General features: G+C 41.1%; 1 protein-coding gene across 4 annotated transcripts in view; it reads left to right on the top strand.

Annotated features, from left to right (window-relative positions):
* The window catches only part of PIK3CB (phosphatidylinositol-4,5-bisphosphate 3-kinase catalytic subunit beta), a 213,577-nt gene that overhangs the window by 189,811 nt on the left and 3,566 nt on the right, over positions 1-20,200 (top strand). For 3 of the 4 annotated variants that reach the window (XM_030575228.1, XM_030575229.1, XM_030575227.1), the window contains 4 exons: positions 2,676-2,843; positions 3,910-4,033; positions 9,472-9,617; positions 19,248-19,380. In XM_030575228.1, the coding sequence (XP_030431088.1) occupies positions 2,676-2,843; positions 3,910-4,033; positions 9,472-9,617; positions 19,248-19,380 (571 nt within the window). Of the gene's footprint in view, positions 1-2,675; positions 2,844-3,909; positions 4,034-6,691; positions 7,010-9,471; positions 9,618-19,247; positions 19,381-20,200 lie in introns of those variants that run through there. The other variant, XM_030575230.1, reaches the window with a different exon arrangement.

The raw sequence follows: 20,200 nt of genomic DNA on the forward strand, positions 1-20,200 counted from the left end.
GCGCCAGCTTGCACTTTAACCTGGCAATACTTGGCTTACATTTTCATGTCGTGATAAGGATGCAAAGTGTTCCTTGCATCGTGAACCCTGATGTTATGCAATTGTTATATGTATTCTTTAATTCCAGTTTGAAAACTCTGCCTTGGATGTTTTTTTTTAAACTGGGAAAGAGACTGTAATAAAAAAGAAAAGGTTACAAATCTGAATTTTTTTTTAGTTTATTTTAAAAACAGATTTCTGAAATACTGAACAATAATCTGGATATATACTATAACCAAATCATCTACATTTAAGCTTTATTTTATGGTTCTCAGACAGAGATTGTATTACATATATATGATTCTGTTATTCCACTGAATGGTAGAGATGGAAAAAGTAGCAGCGCTTCTCACTGCTAGTGGAAGATTATTCCTGACAGTGTGGGGTTTTTTTGTTAATGCTTTCCCCAGTTCAATTTTATATGTCCCCAAAACACAGTTTCCTGAATTGTGTAGGGGCAGTTAAGAGATGTTTACTGGGAGTGGGGGGGTCTGTGGCCGGGCCAGGGTTGGAATTCTCAATCCATGTATTCTCTTCAGCCTGCCTTCTAGCTTTGCCCAACTTGTCCTTCTGCTGGTCCTATCCCTGCCCTTAACTGGGAAACCATGAAAGGGGTTGGTGGCTTTCAGCGGTGAATTCTTGACACAGATTCTGAAATGGTCCTGCATGAAGAGATAACATGGGTGATTGGCAGCAGGAGGCATTCTACCTGCTCATAGCAGTCCAGAGTTCAAACATTTACATAGTGTAGGGTGACCATATAGTAAGTGTGAAAAATCAGGACAGGGATGAGGGGGTAATAGAAAGCCATATTTAAAAAAAATAATAATAAAACCTCAAATATCAGGACTGTCCCTATAAAATCGGAACATCTGGTCACCCTAACATAGTGAGAGAGGGCTAGAGAAGTTGTGAGCGGGGGAGACTGTTCTGCGGCTAGGAGTGAGAAGAAGGGAAAGGTGTGGGTGGGAAAGTAGAGGAGATCGGTAGGAGCAGGATTAATTCAGCTTCTGCCCTTACCCTAACGGACAAGAAGGTCAGTTCACCTTTCAAGACCAGTGGGTAGCAATGTTAATTATATACTTTTGAACTCATGTCCACTACTATATTTGATGCCATATTTTGGTCTAATTAAATAAATCCTAAAATTAGTAACCAGCTTTTTAATATTTATGAATATTTTGTAATTTCTGTTATAGTTAATATAGTAAATTTCAGTTTTATAATCAGTTACTTTAATGAAGAAGTATAAAATAAATCGTCTTAGGGTTAGTGATGGGAATAGTGTACAACTAGAACACCAGATTTGATGAAACCGCTTCATATTTATTTGAGTTGTAAATATTGCTAGCATCTATATGACCCCTATTCTCCATACTTGTAAATACCTCAATTAAATTAGTTCTGCATGAAATAATCTTAAGCCTGTTTTTTGTATCCCCCATCCATACCTCCTCACCATATTGGTTGCATTTGTGTGGTCCAGTTCAATCTTAGCTCTAATTTACTTCAATATGAATTATCAAAACTGAAAACAGAATATATTACCATTGTTGAGTATAACATAATTATGTGTTGCCAATATGCTCATCTCTAGATGGTCTTTGCTATCAACATCAATGCCTGTGGTCTGCACTTCCTTGTCTTTGATAATTTTCTTGATTTTAAATTAGTGTGCTGGTGGTGGATGTTCTGTAAAAGAAATTCCAGATTTGGGTTTTCTGTCTCTTTGTAATGCACCCAAGCAACCTACAGTGGTCATTCTTAAAGACTTTGGAGAAGATACTGTGCTACCTCTTTATTAATTTCTTGAAACTTTTTAATTGAACTAGAAAGAATGGAAATCCGATAAATAGTGTCTAAAATATAGAGGGGCTGGATTTTCATTGGCACTCAGACACCTTTAAACTTCTCTGACAGTGTAAAGGAATCTTAAAGTGAGTGTGAATGTAATGTACTTCCTCTTTACAGCCAGTTTACATTCTAAACTTGCAACTGACATGAAATGGCTCCCTCTATTGTTTTTCTAACAGAATTACACTTCTGTAAAAAGCAAAATGTTGCCTGTTTCCCATATAGTAGAATCCCTGTTTTGCAGACTAATTGGGGACTGAGGAGTGTATAAAGTGGAAAAGGTCTTTAAGACCTTTTAAGTGCTAAGAATTACAGTAAGTACAGTGTGTAAATTGTAGTATTGTGCACTGCATCATTTTCTTCTTGTCCTTCTAAGCATTGCAAAAGAATTTCCAATACATTAAAGGCATCAAAATGTGAAAGAATGTTGACTTGTTCTTCATCTACATGAATTTTGTTATGTGATATCCACCCTCCCTGCCTTTCTGTCCCCCCCCCCAAATAAATAAATCAGGAAATCGTTTCATATAAGTGGCCATTTGTAACTTGTAAGATTGGTATTTGTAAAAGTGAGCTTCTTCAGCAGGTTCTGTATTTATGTAGTGGAGGGAAAATACTATTTTTAAAAAAACATTGACGTTTTCACTCTGGAGACATGTCCATTTATTAACTTGTGAGAATTTAGCCTTAAAATTAGCATAGACATGCAGCCCAAGAATGTTTGTGTTGAAAGAAACAGTCTTCCTAATATTTTTTTTAATAGTGTCTCTTTTTTGTTTCAGGATGTTGCCATATGGTTGTTTAGCAACAGGAGACCATTCTGGCCTTATTGAGGCTGTTTCTGCTGCAGAAACCATTGCAGATATTCAGTTAAATAGTAGCAATGTTGCTGCTGCTGCTGCATTCAACAAAGATGCTCTCTTAAACTGGCTAAAGGAATACAATTTAGGGTAAATTTTCATGTGTATTTCTTGCTTATAACTTATGTTACAAAATTTCCTACAAGGTGAAATTCTGTTTTGAAGATTAAGAAAAAAATCACAAATCCCATTTTAAGGTCCAGTCCTGCACGGTGATGCAGAGCACCCATTTTTCAAGTAAATTTTCAGAAAATGTATTCTGTATTCAGAATCAGTAGAGCGTACACTGTATTATTAACCCATAATAAATAGGTTTGATCCCCTTTTTAAATTCAAAGCAATCTGAATTCTGGAGCCATTATAGCATCACCATAATACATATCCAAAAGGATTGGGTGAGATTCTGCACTGCACCTCAAGAGGCACAGCAGAAAACTCATAGCCCAGGGATTGGGAGAGGCTAAAGTGGCTGTAAACTCTGCAGTCTCGAGCATAATTTAGACATCCCTCAGGACTTGTCTGGGACCCGTTGGGCCATAGCGCTGTCTGGAATCTCCAAGCACTGTGTGCTGTAGCCCTGCCTCCAGCACTCCCTGTATGCCAGGGCCTGCCAGGGAGTCCTCAGACAGCAGTCTCATTGCTGTCTTTCACTGTTCCTTTGCCTTGAGAGTCTTCCCTTGGCTGCATCCAAGACTTTTAGCTGCCTTTTACATTGCTCTGTCCCTTTTACCCATGTAAAAGGGCTGAGTGGAGTGATGATCTCGCCCATTGTGTGCATGCAGGTATGAACAAGTACACACATATATAGATGTCTTCGCAAGTTTGTTGCCTTTTTCTTTTTAGATGCCGGATTCAGATTCAGGTTGCTCTTGGAATCCAAACACTCAATTCCAACATTGGCAGCATCATTGGATAAGCCATGAAACATAGTTTAAAGAAAATAATAATTACACATACCTAATGGCTCAGTGCCATTGCCTACTGTAATAGTTTCATGTCTACATAGTGAAATGGTTTAATAATCCTGCAGTTGGGCTGTTTTAAAATATCCATCTCTGATCCTAGTTTAAGCAAAAGTATGTGTTTTCTTAATGTGAAAATAGAAGGTGAATTATTGCTAATGTGCAGAATTATTGTTTGCCTCTGTGTTTTTTAGAGATGACCTGGATCGAGCCATCGAGGAGTTCACCCTATCTTGTGCTGGCTACTGTGTAGCTACTTACGTACTGGGCATCGGTGACAGACATAGTGACAATATCATGGTCAGGAAGAATGGTCAGGTAAGAATCCTGTTAGCAGTTAGATGAAATCTATTTAAAAAAAGTCTTTGCCATTATAATTCTTGTACAAAGCTTATTTGAGGTTTTTTTCAGGTACCTTTGTCTTATTCTAGTTTTGGTGTCTTATTAGAATAAAACATATAAATATGGAACTCTATATGTAAATAGTAGTCGTCATGGTTAACTCCATTCTGATAGATGGGGAGAGAAAGTGAGTCTTGAAAGATTTTAATCAAGAGAGGATAGCAGCTTAGAGATCACTGCATATATTGTAAATAATTATTTGTCAAGTACGAATGTTCTGAATAATTCATCATTTCCCTAAAACTCAATAAGTCTCCTTATTAGAGCTGGGCAATTTTTTTTTCATGCTAATCATTTTTTTCACTGAAAAATGCTGATTCTGTTTAACCGAAATGCATATTCAAGTCTATTTCAGAAAAATTTTTGGTCAACTGTATATTTTGTGAAATATGCAAACAGTTCATTTTCAGCATTTCTACAATGTAATATTTTAACTTCTTATTTCAGAAAGACATTTTGTTTCAGAATTTCACTGTTTTGTTTTTTAAAAAAAATTGAAAAGGTAATCTTGAAAGCAAAACGCTAGTTTCAGGTTGAGCAAAATGTTTTGTTCAACCTAAAACAGATTTTTTTTCCATCTTCTTTGTTTCTCCAGAAAAACTGAAACATTTATGTTTTGGGTCAGCGCAAACAGAATTGTAAGTTATTTTTTGGTTTGGCCACCAAAGCAGAAAAATCAATTATGTACACGGTGCTACTCCTTATAGCCCTAGATCAGGGGTTGGAAACCTTTCAGAACTGGTGTGCTGAGTCTTCATTTATTCATTCTCATTTAAGGTTTCATGTGCCAGTAATACATTTTAATGTTTTTAGAAGGTCTCTTTCTATAAGTCTATAATATATAACTAAACTATTGTTGTATGTAAAGTAAATAAGGTTTTAAAAATATTTGAGAAGCTTCATTTAAAATTAAATTGCAAAGCCCCCTGGACCGGTGGCCAGGACCCAGACAGTGAGAGTGCCACTGAAAATCAACTCGCGTGCCGCCTTTGGCACGTTTGCCATAGGTAGCCTACCCCTGCCCTAGATGATTATAGCTATGGTCAGATCTTAGTGTATCTTGCAAAGTTCCAACTTAGAAAATCCAGGTATGGAGTTTTGAACAGTATGATTCCATTAGGGTTAAACATGAAGAATACTCTCAATAAAAACTGTTTTTCATAATTAATATTTTTTATTTTATAGTGTAGCTTTATCCAGATTTCAGTGAAATCACACCTCCATCTACAAAACATTTTCTCATTTTTAGAACAATGCTGTCAGTATTTTATTAATTTGTAGAATTTTTCCTTTAATATCCCTGACACTGCCCCATCACCAAAAACATGAAATAAATTAAATTTTAATAATTTATTTATTTATTTAAAAAAACCTTACCTGACAAAGTTTCAGCCCTGTAAAGGTAGAATGCCAGAGACTCCTTGAAGTCTATAGGGGACTTCACATGGAAAACACTTAGGGTGTGTCTACACTATGAAATTAGGTCAATTTTATAGAAGCTGATTTTTTTATAAATCGATTTTATACAGTTGATTTGTGTGTCCCCACTAAGCAGATTCAGTCGGCGGAGTGCGTCCACAGTTCCAAGGCTAGCCTTGACTTTCGGAGCGTTGCACTGTGGGTAGCTATCCCACAGTTCCCATAGTCTCAGCGACCCATTGGAATTCTGGGTTGAGCTCCCAGTGCCTGACAGGGCAAAAACATTGTCACGTGTGGTTTTGGGTACATGTCATCAGGCTCCCCTCCCTCCGTGAAAGCAATGGCAAACAATCGTTTCTCACCTTTTTTCCTGGGTTACCCGTGCAGACGATCTACCGTGGTAAGCAAGGAGATCACTCAGCTCGCTGTCACATTACATCTCCTGGGTGCTGCTGGGAGACACGGTACTGCATTGCTACACAGCAGCAGCTTCTTGCCTTTGCAGCAGCAGACAATGCAGTACAACTGCTAGCCATCGTCGTCATCTCCTGGATGCTCCTGGCCAACCTCAGTGAGGTCGGTCAGGGCACCTAGGCAGACATGGGTGCTCCTGGCAGACCTCGGTGAGGTCAGTCGGGGCTTCTGGACATAAATGGGAGTGACTCCAGGTCATTCTCTTCTTTAAGTTTCGTCTCCTGGAGGTTCAGTCCTCCCTGGAATATCATGCGAGCTGGAGGCTTCTGCCTAGGCTGCTCTCCCTGTCAGCAGCACCACGTGTTCGCACCTACCCCAGCCTGCCCCTTGCTCTCATGGCTCGTGAAGCCTGGACAGTAGTTAGGAGCAGTTCAACTATAGGCTGAGCAAGTGCAGAATAGTGGTAGAATGTGCCTTTGGACGTTTAAAAGCTCGCTGTGCTGTTTGATGACTAGACTATTTGTGATTAGAAGAGCACAGCAAGGCGTACTGCGCATCACAGAGGCTTTGAAAACCAGTTTCATGACTGGCCAGGGTTTGGTGTAACAGCTGTGTATGTTTCTCCTTGATGCAAACCCACCTCTTTTGTTGATTTTAATTCCCTGTAAGCCATGTCGTCAGTCACCCCTCCCTCTGTGTGAGCAACAGCAGACAATCGTTTTGCGCCTTTTTTCCGCACAGATGTCATACCACGGCAAGCGTGCAGCCTGCTCAGCTCAGCCGCCGCTGTTGTGTCTTGGGTGCTGCTGGCAGCAGACAGTGCAATAGGACTACAAACTGTCATCATCGAACGGCCGCTTCCGCTGCCACTCTGCTCTCCTGTAGATGCCATGCCACAGCAAGCATGGAGCCTGCTCAGATCATCCTGGCAGTTATGAGCGCTATAAACACCATGCGCATTATCCTGCAGTATATGCAGCAGCAGAGACTTCAAAAGCAGGCGATGAGGCGAGGGCAGTGCGGTGATGAGCATGATGAGGACATGGACACAAGATTTCTCTCAAGGCACGGGCACTGGCAATTTGGACGTCAGGGTGGGAGGGGGGCCTGACGACATATACCCAAAACCACCTGCAACAATGATTCCAGACTATGTGCTACTGGCCTGGTGTGGTAAAGTGTCCTACCATGGAGTACAGAATAAGGCTGCCCTCCCCAGAAACCTTTTGCAAAGGCTTTGGGAGTATATCTAGGAGAGCTTCATTGAGATATCCTTGGAGAATTTCCACTCCATCCCCATACACATTGACAGACTTTTCTAGTAGCTGTACTGGCCACGAATGCATCCCAAATCTTCAGGGCAAATTAATCATTAAATACACTTGCTTTTAAACCATGTATTTTGTTTACAAAGATACACTCACCAGAGGTCCCTTCTCTGCCCTCAGGGTCCGGGAGCCAGCCTTGGGTGGGTTGGGAGGGTATTGGCTCCAGGGTGATAAACAGTTCCTGGCTGTCAGGGAAAACAGTTTCACCACTTGCTTCCTCTGCACTATCTTCAATCTCCTCTTCATCTTCCTTGTCCCCAAAATCTGCATCCTTGTTGCACGAGAATCCATTGACGGAGTCCACGCACAGGGGTGGGGTAGTTGTAGGGGCAGCCCTGGAATGGCATGCAGCTCTTCATAGAAGCAGCACATCTGGGGCTCTGATCTGGAGCGGCCGTTTGCCTCTCTGGTTCCTTGGTAGTCTTGCCTGAGCTCCTTAAGTTTCACGCTGCACTGCTGCGGGTCCCTGTTATAGCCTCTGTCCTTCATGCCCTTGGAGACTTTTTCAAATATTTGGGCATTTCGTCTTTTGAAATGCAGTTCTGATAGCACGGATTCCTCTCCCAATCAGCAGTCAGATCCAGTACCTCCCGTTCGGTCCATGCTGAAGCTCTTTTGCGATTCTGGGACTCCATGGTCACCTCTGCTGATGAGATCTACACGGTCACCTCTGAGCTCGCCACGCTGGCCAAACAGGAAACGAAATTCAAAAGTTTGCAGAGCTTTTCCTATCTACCTGGCCAGTGCATCTGAGTTGAGAGCACTGTCCAGAGCAGTCACAGTGGAGCATTCTGGGATAGCTCCTGGAGGCCAATATCGTTGAATTGCTTCCACACTACTCCAAATTCAACCCAGCAAGGTAGATTTCAGCACTTCTCCCCTCATCGGGGAGGAGTACAGAAATCGATTTTAAAAGCCCTTGAAGTCGACAAAAATGGCTTCGTCGTGTGGGCAGGTGCAGGGTTAAATCGATCTAATGCTGCTAAATTGAACCTAAACTCGTAGTGTAGACCACGGCACAGATACTGTGATGTTGGGCATCATGGTAAAGCCCTAACACAGGTAAATAATGTTTATTGCTGTACCTTGGAAGCTTGAAACTGAGATTTCCTTTCTGGCCGATCCTCCTGTGTGGACATTGCTTTGTACTCAGAGTGGCCAGAAGAGCCGGGCTGCTGGCACTGATTTTTCTGTTCAGTTTTGAAACACTGAGAATAAAAACCTAAACAAGAAATTACATCTCCTTCAGAGAGACACAAAAGATGAGGTGTTAGGGCTGGATGGGGGATCACTGAGAGTCTCATTTTTAGCTAACCGTTCCTGACAAGGTCTCCTGTCAAGGTTTTTTCCTCCACTTTGAACTTTAGGGTACAAAAAGTAGGGACCTGCATGAACACTTTTAGCTTAATTACTAGTTTAAATCTGGTATGCTGCCACCAGCCAGAATTTAGTGTCTGGCACACTTTCCATTCCCTCAAAACCTTCCCTGGGGAACCCAGACCCAAACCCCTTGGGTCTTAAAACAAGGAGAAATTAACCATCCCCCCTCTTTTTCCCCCCCACCAATCCCTGGTGAGTTCAGACTCAACCCCTTGGATTTTAAAACAAGGAAAAATCAATCAGGTTCTTAAAAAGAAAGCTTTTAATTAAGGAAAGAAAAGGTAAAAATTATCTCTGTAATATAAGGATGGTAAATGCTTTACAGGGTGTTCAGATTCATATAGACCAGAGGGACTCTTCCCTAGCCTTAGATTCAAAGTTACAGCAAACAGAGGTAAAAATCCTTCCAACAAAAAGATACATTTACAAGTTAAGAAAACAAACATAAGACTAATCTGTCTTGCTTGGCTTTTACTTACAATTTTGAAACGTGAAAGACTGATTCAGAAAGATTGGGAAAGCCTGGGTGTACATCTGATCCCTCTTAGCCCCAAGAGCTAACAATGAACCAAACAAAAAACTCAAACAAAGACTTCCCTCCACCAAGATTTGAAAGTATCTTGTCCCCCGATTGTTCCTCTGGTCAGGTGTCAGCGAGGTTTACTGAGCTTCTTAACCCTTTACAGGTAAAAGACATTAACCCTTAACCATCTGTTTATGACCCTGACAAGGTCCCCTTTAATTTTTTTAAACAAATTATAAATATAGAATATTTCTCTGGAGAAATTAATTTCTATTTCTCTTTTTGTTTAGCTCTTTCACATAGATTTTGGGCATATTCTTGGGAACTTCAAATCCAAATTTGGAATTAAAAGGGAACGAGTGCCTTTCATTCTTACCTATGATTTCATTCATGTCATTCAACAAGGCAAAACGGGGAATACTGAGAAATTTGGCCGGTAAGTATTGTTTTGATGTCTAAGATAAAGTCATAACCTCTTTCCTCACCTTATAGCTGGAACAAAGTATGTTGATCAGTTCCAGCACACAGTTCTATGCATAATCAGCATGCAGTAAAATAATGTAAGGTGATCAGCCATCCAAGTGGACCTAGACTAAGGAAAAATATACCTTAGCAAACTTGAAACATTTTTGCTTTTTAAAAGAGAAGTAATTTTAACTCGTTTAATTTGAAAACGAAGTGTTAAGAAAATACCGTACATCCTGTGTATATAGATGAACTGAACTACTCATTATGGTATGTAACCTATCGTTTAAGTCAGCATCTGTACCAGATGACAGGCAAATAGCTAATGTAACACTGATTTTTTTTAAAAAGGCTTCATGGCTGATCCTGGCAATTACAGGCCAGTAAACCTACCTTCAATACCAGCAAATTGGTATTGCTGGTCAGAATAGAATTATCAGACACATAGATTAACATGATACGTTGGAGAAGAAAGAACATGGCTTTTGTAAAGGGAAATCATGCCTCACCAATCTATTAGAATTCTCTGAGCGTGTCAACAAACATGTGGACAAAGGTGGTCCAATGCATATAGTGTACTTGGACTTTCAGAAACATTTACAAGGTCCCCCACAAAAGGCTCTTAAGCAAAATAGGTACTGATGAGATAAGAGGGAAGTTTCTCTCATGGATCAGTAACTGCTTAAAAGATGGGAAACAAAAGGTAGGAATAAATGGTCGGTTTTCACGGTCAAGAAAGGTAAATAATGCGGTCCCCCAAGGATCTGTACTGGAGTCAGTGCTGGTCAACATATTCGCAAAAGATCTGGAAAATGATAAACAGACTGTGAAGACTTACAAAGGAATCTTCAAAAACTGGGTGACTGGGCAACAAAAAGGCAGATGAAATTCACTGTTGATAAATGTAAAGTAATGCATAGTGAAAGACACAATCCCAATTATACATACAAAATTAGGAGGTCTAAATTAGCTGTTACCACTCAGTAAAGAGATCTTGGAGATATTGTGCATAGTTCTCTGAAAACAGCTGCTCAATATGCACCGGCACTCAAAAAAGCTACCCAAATATTTAGGACCCAGTAGGAAAGGGATAGATAAGGAGAATGCAAGAGGGGAGGACTCCTGTCTCAGACTGAGAAAGCAGGACAATCAGCGAGTTATTTTAAGTGCCCATACACAAATGCAAGAAGCCTGGGAAACAAGAAGGGAGAACTGGAAGTTCTGACACAGTCAAGGAACTATGATGTGATTGGAATAATAGAGACTTGGTGGGATAACTCACACGACAGGAGTACTGTCATGGATGGATATAAACTGTTCAGAAAGGACAGGCAGGGCAGAAAAGGTGGGGGATTTGCATTGTATGTAAGAGGAGTATGACTGCTCAGAGCTCCGTTATGAAACTGCAGAAAAACCCAAGAATGTCTGGATTAAGTTTAGAAGTGTGTCTGCTATAGACCACCAGACCAAGGGGATGAGGTGGACAAGGCTTTCTTCCGGCAACTAGCAGAAGGTATTAGATCTCAGGCCTTGGTTCTCATGGGAGACTTTGATCATCCTGTTATTTGCTGAGAGAGCAGTACAGTGGTGCACAGACAATCCAGGAAGCTTTTGGAAAGTGTAGGGGATAATTTCCTGGTGCAAGTGCTGGAGGAACCAACTAGGGACAGAGCTCTTCTAGACCTGCTGCTCACAAACCGGGAAGAATTAGTAGGGGAAGCAAAAGTAGATACAAACCTGGGAGGCAGTGACCATGAGATGGTCAAGTTCAGGATCTTGATGCAAGGAAGAAAGGAGAGCAGCAGAATACAGACCCTGGACTTCAGAAAAGCAGACTTTGACTCCCTGAGGGAACAGATGGGTAGGATTCCCTGGGAGAATAACGTGAGGGGGAAAGGAGTCAAGGAGAGCTGGCTGTATTTTAAAGTATACTTATTGAGGTTGCAGGAAAAAAACATCCTGATGTGTAGAAAGAATAGTAAATATGGCAGGCGACCAGCTTGGCTTAACAGTGAAATCCTTGCTGAGCTTAAATGCAAAAAAGAAGCTTTCAAGAAGTAGAAGATTGGACAAATGACCAGGGAGGAGTATAAAAATATTGCTCAGGCATGCAGGAGTGAAATCAGGAAGGACAAAACACACTTGAAGTTGCAGCTAGCAAGAGATGTTAAGAGTAACAAGAAGGGTTTTTCAGGTATGTTAGCAACAAGAAGAAAGTCAAGGAAAGTGTGGACCCCTTACTGAATGAGGGAAGCAACCTAGTGACAGAGGATGTGGAAAAAGCTAATGTACTCAATGCCTTTTTTGCCTGCGTCTTCACAAACAAAGTCAGCTTCCAGACTCCTGCACTGGGCAGCACAGTATGGGGAGGAGGTGACCAACCCTCTGTGGAGAAAGAAGTGGTTCGGAACTATTTAGAAAAACTGGACAAGCACAAGTCCATGGGACTGGATGCGCTGCATCCAATAGTGCTAAAGGAGTTGGCGGATGTGATTGCAGAGCCATTGGCCATTATCTTTGAAAACTCATGGCGATCAGGGGAGGTCCCGGATGACTGGAAAAAGGCTAATGTAGTGCCCATCTTTAAAAAAAGAAAGGAGGAGGAGCCAGGTAACTACAGGCTAGTCAGCCTCACCTCAATCCCTGGAAAAATCATGGAGCAGGTCCCCAAGGAATCAATTCTGAAGCACTTAGAGGAGAGGAAAGTGATCAGGAACAGTCAGCATGAATTCACCAAGGGCAAGTCATGCCTGACTAACCTAATTGCCTTCTATGAGGAGATAACTGGGTCTGTGGATGAGGGGAAAGCAGTGGATGTGTTATTCCTTGACTTTAGCAAAGCTTTTGATACGGTCTGCCACAATATTCTCGCCAGCAAGTTAAAGAATTTTGGGCTGGATGATTGGACTATGAGGTGGATAGAAAGCTGGCTAGATTGTCGGGTTCAATGGGTAGTGATCAATGGCTCCATGTCTAGTTGGCAGCCAGTTTCAAGAGGAGTGCCCCAAGGGTCGGTCCTGAGGCCGATTTTGTTCAATATCTTCATTAATAATCTGGAGGATGGCTTGGTCTGCACTCTCAGCAAGTTTGCAGATGACACTAAACTAGGAGGAGTGGTAGATATGCCTGGAGGGTAGGGATAGGATACAGAGGAACCTAGACAAATTAGAGGATTGGGCCAAAAGAAACCTGATGAGGTTCAACAAGGACAAATGCAGAGTCCTGCACTTAGGACAGAAGAATCCCATTCACTGTTACACACTAGAGACCGAATGGCTAGGAAGCAGTTCTGCAGAAAAGAACCTATGGGTTACAGTGGATGAGAAGCTGGATATGAGTCAACAGTGTGCCCTTGTTGCCAAGAAGGCTAACGGCATTTTGGGCTATATAAATAGGAATATTGCCAGAAGATCGAGGGATATGATTATTCCCCTCTATTCGGCATTGGTGATACCTCATCTGGAGTACTGTGTCCAGTTTTGGGCCCCACACTACAAGAAGGATGTGGAAAAATTGGAAAGAGTCAAGTGGAGGGCCACAAAAATGATCAGGGGGCTGGAGCACATGACTTATGAGGAGAGGCTGAGGGAACTAGGATTGTTTAGTCTGCAGAAGAGAAGAATAAGGGGGATTTGATAGCTACTTTCAACTTCCTGAATGGGGGTTCCAAAGAGGATGGATTTAGACTGTTCTCAGTGGTAACAGATGACAGAACAAGGAGTAATGGTCTCAATGTGCAGTGGGGGAGGTTTAGGTTGGATAGTAGGAAAAACTTTTTCACTAGGAGGGTGGTGAAGCACTGGAATGGGTTCCCTAGGGAGGTGGTAGAATCTCCTTCCTTAGAGGTTTTTAAGGTCTGGCTTGACAAAAGCCCTGGCTGGGATGATTTATTTGAGAATTGGTCCTGCTTTGAGCAGGTGGTTGAACTAGATGACCTCCTGAAGTCCCTTCCAACCCTGATATTCTATGATTCTATGATAAGACAGAAAAATATCATAATGCCACTATATAAATCCATAATACGCCCGCACCTTGAATATTTCATGCAGTTCTGTTTGCCCCTTTTCAAAAAAGATGTTAAATTGGAAAAAGTATAGAAAAGTGCAAAAATATGATTGAGTATGAAACAGCTTCTGTATGAAGAGAGATTAAAAAGACTGGGATTGTTCAGTTTAGAAAAGACACGATTATGGAGGGATATGACAGAGGTCTACAAAATCATGAATGATGTGCAGGAATTTAATAAGGAAATATTATTTACCCCTTCAGATAACACAAGAACCAAGGGCTACCCAATGAAATTAATGGGCAGCAGCTTTTAAAACAAACATAAGGAAGTATTTCTTCACACAATGCACAGTCAACTTGTGGAACTCATTGCCAAGGGATGTTGTAAAGGCCAAAAGCATAACTATGTTTTAAAAAAAGAATTAGCTAATATCACAGAAGATAGGCCCATCAGTGGCAATTAGCCAAGTTAGTCATGGATGCATTCCCATGCTCTGGGTGACCTGAAGCCTCTGACTGTCAGAAGCTGGGCTGGACAACAGGATGATCACTCAAAAATTGCCTAGTTCTTTTCATTGCCTCTGAAGCATCTGAAACTGGCCACTGTCAGAAAACTAGACTAGATGGACCATTCGTCTGATCTAGTGTGGCCATTCTTACATTCTTCAGTCTGCATTCACAGCAATGATGTCTCAACCATGAAACATAGCTATCTTTAGCCATGTGATATAACTGATTTGTTGCCTGGGGGGAAGGGGAAAGAGAAGTTTGGTGTAAGAGAAAAATGAAGAAGGATTTCTTTTATAATATAAATTGGTTGTATATAGATCTGATTCATGTTCATATTTTTATAAATGATTTTCCTGAATTTAAAACCCACCCATTGTTAAAACACACAATTATTTTAACACCCCTCTTGAGTACAGTGTAAGTAGAAATAGCACTGTTTCTATCACTGTCAGAAATTATCCTGCAATTCTGCAGTCATCAAATTCTAGGGTTTATAGCACTATTTAGCAGTTTTGGTGATATTTCTAAAACTAATTTTCTACAGATTTTTGCCAAATGGCTAAATGTAAATGTATGTACCATCATCTTCGGCAACAAGCAATTATTGAGAGCATTTTAGGTCTGCCTACCAGAATCCTAAAGATAATATAGCTGTCAGCCAAGGCTACTAATTTTAAGCTCCACTTCCTTTCCATTTGTTTTGCTCGCCTGACCTAAATGCATAGATGGTAATGTGATTCCCCAGTTCTTCTAGTGATTGTTCATATGGATTCCGTTCTGTGTGCCTGTTTCCTATGCATTCAGAACATTCCGTCCAAAGGAGAAAGCCTCAAATGGATTCAAAAGTTTCAAGGCTAGAAGGGCCTGTTGTGATCATCTGTCCTGTATAACACAGGCTATAGAATTTCCCAAAAATAATATCTTAGAACAGATCTTTTAGAAAAATGTCCAGTCTTGATTTAAAAATTACCAGTGATGGAGAATCTACTGTGACCCTTGGTAAATTGCTCCAGTGGTTAATTAGTCTCGCTGTTAAGAATTTACTCCTCATTTACAGTCTGAATTTGTCTACATTCAGCTTCCAGCCATTGGATCATGTTGCACCTTTTTCTGCTAGATTGCAGAGCCCATTGTCAATTATTTGTTTCCCAAATAGGTACTTTATTGATTGTAATCAATTCACACCTTAACCATCCTTTTAAGATAAATAGATTGAGCTCCTTGTGGCTCCATTACTAATCTTTTAATCGATCTCATGGCTCTTCTCTGAACCCTCTTCAGTTTATTAACATCTTTCTTGAATTGTGCACACCAGAACTGGACACAGTATTCCAGCAGCGGTTGCAGTGCCAAATACAGAGGTAAAATGACCTCTCTACTCCTACTCAAGATTCCCCTGTTTTTGTATCCAAGGATCCCATTAGCCCTTTTGGCCAGCATCACACAGGGAGTTCATGTTTAGCTGATTATCCGCCACCACCCCCAAACCTTTTTCAGAGTCACTGCTTCCCGGGATAGAGTCCTCCATCCTGTAAGTATGGCCTAAATTCTTTGTTCCCAGGTCTACACATTTACATTTAGCTATATCAAAAGGCATATAGTTTGTTCATTTGTTTGCAGTCAGTTTGCCAGCTGATCAAGATCGCTCTGTATTAATGACCAGTTATTAATGACCTCTTTGTTATTTACCGCTCCATCAGTTTTTGTGTCATCTCCAAACTTTATCAGTGATGATTTTGTTTTCTTCCAGGTCATTAATAAAAATGTTAAATAGCATAGGATCAAGAACAAATCCCTGCAGGGCCCCATTAGAAAGATACCTACTTGATGATGAGTCTTCATTTACAAATAAGTTTTGAGACCTATGAGTGAGTCAGCTCTTAATCCATGTAATGTGTGCCATGTTAATTTTATATCATTCTAGTTTTTTAATGAAAATGTTGAGTGGTACCAAGTCAAACACCTTACAGGAGTCTAAATATATTACATCAACACTATTATTTTTATCAACCGAAGTTGTAATCACATCAAAAAAAAAGTATGAAGGAAACAGGAAATCTTTTCCATAAACCCATGTTGATTTGTATTAATTATATTGCCATCCTTTAATTCTTTATTAATTGACTCCTGTATCATTTGCTCTGTTACCTTGCCCAGAATTGATGCCCAGATTGGCAGGCCTATAATTCTCAAATCATCCCATTTAACCTTTTTAAATATTGACACATTATTAGCTTTCTTCCAGTCTTCTGGGACTTCCCCAATGTTCCAAGCCAGCACTTCTAAAACTCTTGGATATGCGTTATCTGGACCTGCTGGTTTAAAAATGTCTAACTTCAGTAGTTGCTGTTAAACATCCTCCTTAGATACCAGTTGAATAGAAAGAGTGTTATCAAATAGACTGACCTATACAGCTAAGTGGAAAAGGATTTCTATGTGGGCATTTCATCAGCATCCATTTCCCTCAACACCCATTTCAGCAGTATTTTACTGTTTGTTAGTCCAGAAAGAATCTGGACTTTTAGTTTCTGAAGGGTCAGTATAGCAGCAATATCTGCACGTCACTCTCTTTATCCAGGGCCACACAATATTTTCTCATCCTACAGCAGCTAGATTCCTCAAGAGCCTTCCTTATTCATGTTTTCCCCCAGTTTGGGAGCTCTGTCCCTCTTGGAACTTCAATATAGTATTAAATGTTGATGGCTCCCTTTTTGAGCCCATAGCAACCTGTACCCTATACCGTGCATCACGGAAGACTTCTTTTTTAGTAGCCATTGCATCAGCTCAAAGGGTAGGGGAAATCAGTCCTGTCTGGTGAGTCTCTCTTCTATAGTTTTTCATTAGGACAACATTACTCTCAGGATTCATCCCAAGTTCCTGGCCAAAGTTCTTTCAGAGTTCCATATGAACCAGTTTGTTCATCTCTCAGTTTTCTTTCCGAAGCCTCACTCAAACCCAGGGAAAGCTCAACTTCATACATTTGTTGTAGTAAGGGCATTGTCATACTATCTTAACTGGACAAAATCATTCAGGAACACCTAGACTGCTAGTAGCGTTCCCTGATAGTGTTATGGGTCAGGCAGTATCCTTACAAAGATTATCAAAATGGGTCTCCAACTGTATAACAACATGTTAAGAGATAGCCAAGTTAGCTCTTACTATATTAGAGCTCATTCCTCTAGGGCACAGGCAGCTAGTCCACATCTTTACAAGACACTGTTCCTTGGCAGAAGCTTCCAGATTGGATTTCCGTTTGGTAGGGCTTTCTTGCATTCATTATTTGTTGACTCCTAATATGCAGGTCCAAGCAAACAAACAACTGTTGTTGGTTACCAAGAGTGGAATACATGTGGACAATCATTTGAACAAGAAAGAACGGAGATTCTTTGAGATGTGTTAGTCACATAGATTCCAAGGCCAACCCTCCTTCCCCGCAACTACGGAGTCCTGCTCCTTCCAGATTCTGGCTTGTCAAAGGAGCTGAGGGATGGTTGGGCCCATTCCACCTTTTATTCCTTTGGGCCAGTGTACACAGGACATATATAGGGTGTAGGAACTGCTGCACGCTACATGGGGTGTGTGTGTCCAAAGAGGGGAATCGACTTAGACAACGCCTCTTAAAGAACCATAGTTACTGTCAGATAAGTAACAGTACTTTCTTAGCTCTTCTGTTTCTTCTCTAATGTCTTTCAACTCATTTACATAAATGAGAAAGAGAAGAGTAAAAGGAAGAAAAAAAAATCTAGTTACAGGAGAATGAAGAGGGAGGGAATGTCTGTACAGATACCTCCAAGCCAGCTCCCAGCTAAAAGACTCTGTAGCTGGTAGGCAAGAATTACAGGGAGCCAGCAGAAATAAACCATCCTTCAGACCAAATCTTCCACTCAGGGGCTCTGAACCATCTCATTGGCAGGGACACAGTAATGTCCCTGAGGTTCAACTTCATCTCTCTGACTTCTCTGCCTACTTGAGAGCTTGTCACACAAACAGGCTCTCAGAAATCAGGCCAGTTCCATAGCCTCCATGGCTATCAGTGTTGTGGAGACCATTTTTTGCGCCTCTCCAGCTTGGGCCTCCGCAGATTGGCTGCCGATCCTTCAACCCATTGCTTGCAACAGCCACCGACTGTTTTTACTGTCATTGGCTAGTATGAAAGGTAAGGTACATGCAACAAGGGAAAGTTGCCCACCAGTAATTCTATTTGTTAAAGTCCTTTCTTCTCCCTTTCTACATCATTCCTGACTTCTATCCACTCTGACTTGTCCCCCTTCTATCCATACACAAATCAGTTGGACTCAGGTCAGCAAGCACTCAGGACCTAGAATCCTGCTAGGGGGACCGAGGGGGAGGAAGCAGTCAAAGATAGAGTCCTGGTGTCACTTGGGTTCAGGCCCTGTCATTCTGAAATATGGATGCAACTCAAGCCACAGACCCAAGTCAGAAGGTCTGTGTAGTACAGTATTGATGCATTAGCAAGGTCCAGTAATTGTAAACCCGGGTTTATAATGCAGTGTGGACTGTCAAGAGTAGGCTTGGAAACACCAAGTCCACAAGCCCAGGTCCCACAGACCTGGACTTAGTGTGCAGTGGAGATGTACTCTTAGAAGGAGTCTCTCAGAGATTTTACTTTGATGTAAGTCATCACTTTGTGACAGAAGCCTATATTGGCAAAGAAGTGGGCATATTGATGCTTGTACATTCAGTTTTACTCACCTTTTGCCTCCTTGCTTCTGGTAGGTGGAGCCATAATGCTGTCTGTAGTTGGTGCTGCTGGATAAATGGAAAACAAACCGAATGCCAATGAGCCATTTTTCTACTGTAGAATAAGTAGTTAGCCCACAGTTCTGTTTGATACTGTCAGTATTTACTGTGTTTATATTTGCAAACAAATGCAGGGTTGGAAGTGGAACAGCTGAAGGGCTAAATAAAAGTTCACAATTGTCATTTCAGACAGTAATTGTATACTAAGCTTAATTTCATTTGAAAAAATATGTATTGGGCCAGATGACCTATGAAGAGCTATCTCACTGTATCTTCTCCTGCTTCATGTCCATTACATGTATGTTTTGTGATGGATGTTCAGGTTCCGCCAGTGTTGTGAGGATGCATATTTGATTCTGCGAAGACATGGAAACCTATTTATCACACTCTTTGCACTGATGTTAACTGCAGGGCTTCCAGAGCTAACTTCTGTCAAGGATATCCAGTATCTCAAGGTAAAAACCAGAACTACAACTCAATATGACTTAGCATTTCTTCTGTACATGAATTTATGGTCACATAGCAAATGCATTTCCTTACTTTTCTAAGCCCTCTCCCTAGGATTACATTCTATATAATAGAATTTTCTTCAAGTGGTATCTAGTACTGAGGCACAGACCCATTTCCCTCAACTATTTTGTATGTAAGATCCTGGAATGACTAGTTGCTGTCTCTCAAGGGATCTGTGATGCATCCTAGGGGGTACCAAGAGTTTTGAGGAACCTTGCTACCACCAGGCTTTAGCATCAGGAATGCTTGTGTATGCCTGCTGTGGGTCAGTTCCCCAACTCCACCAGTCTCTGGCAATGCAAGCACTGCCCTCCAGGCCTCCATCAGCCCCACTCTCCTTTACAGGTTAATGATAGGTACACTCCAACCCCTGAGCAGCCCCATGGAGTGCACAGCCCGTGATCCACTAGACACTCACAGAACTCCCAAATACTCTGCTCTCAAAGGTACAGTACAGCCAGCTTATCAGTTACATCTTAGACCATGGCTCTTCTTACCACACAATACTTAGGTATGTTTACAGTAAAAACAATATGTTTATTTAGCAAATAATAGATTCAAGAAGCTAGTAGAATATATTTTTTCATTTGATATGTTTGTATATTTTATAATATGCTTTCTAGAGCCTAAGCTTAACTAACAGGACGTTCCAATGTGTTTCAGAGGTTAGTTCACCCAAAGTTTCTCTCCAGTGTCAAACAACCAGACAGGCTGTGATCCTCCATTCAGAAGTCAAGCATGCTGGCAGCTTGTCCTCTCAGTGAA

This window comes from Gopherus evgoodei, chromosome 9 (genome assembly GCF_007399415.2).
Source record: "Gopherus evgoodei ecotype Sinaloan lineage chromosome 9, rGopEvg1_v1.p, whole genome shotgun sequence".
NCBI classification, from domain to species: Eukaryota; Metazoa; Chordata; order Testudines; family Testudinidae; genus Gopherus; species Gopherus evgoodei.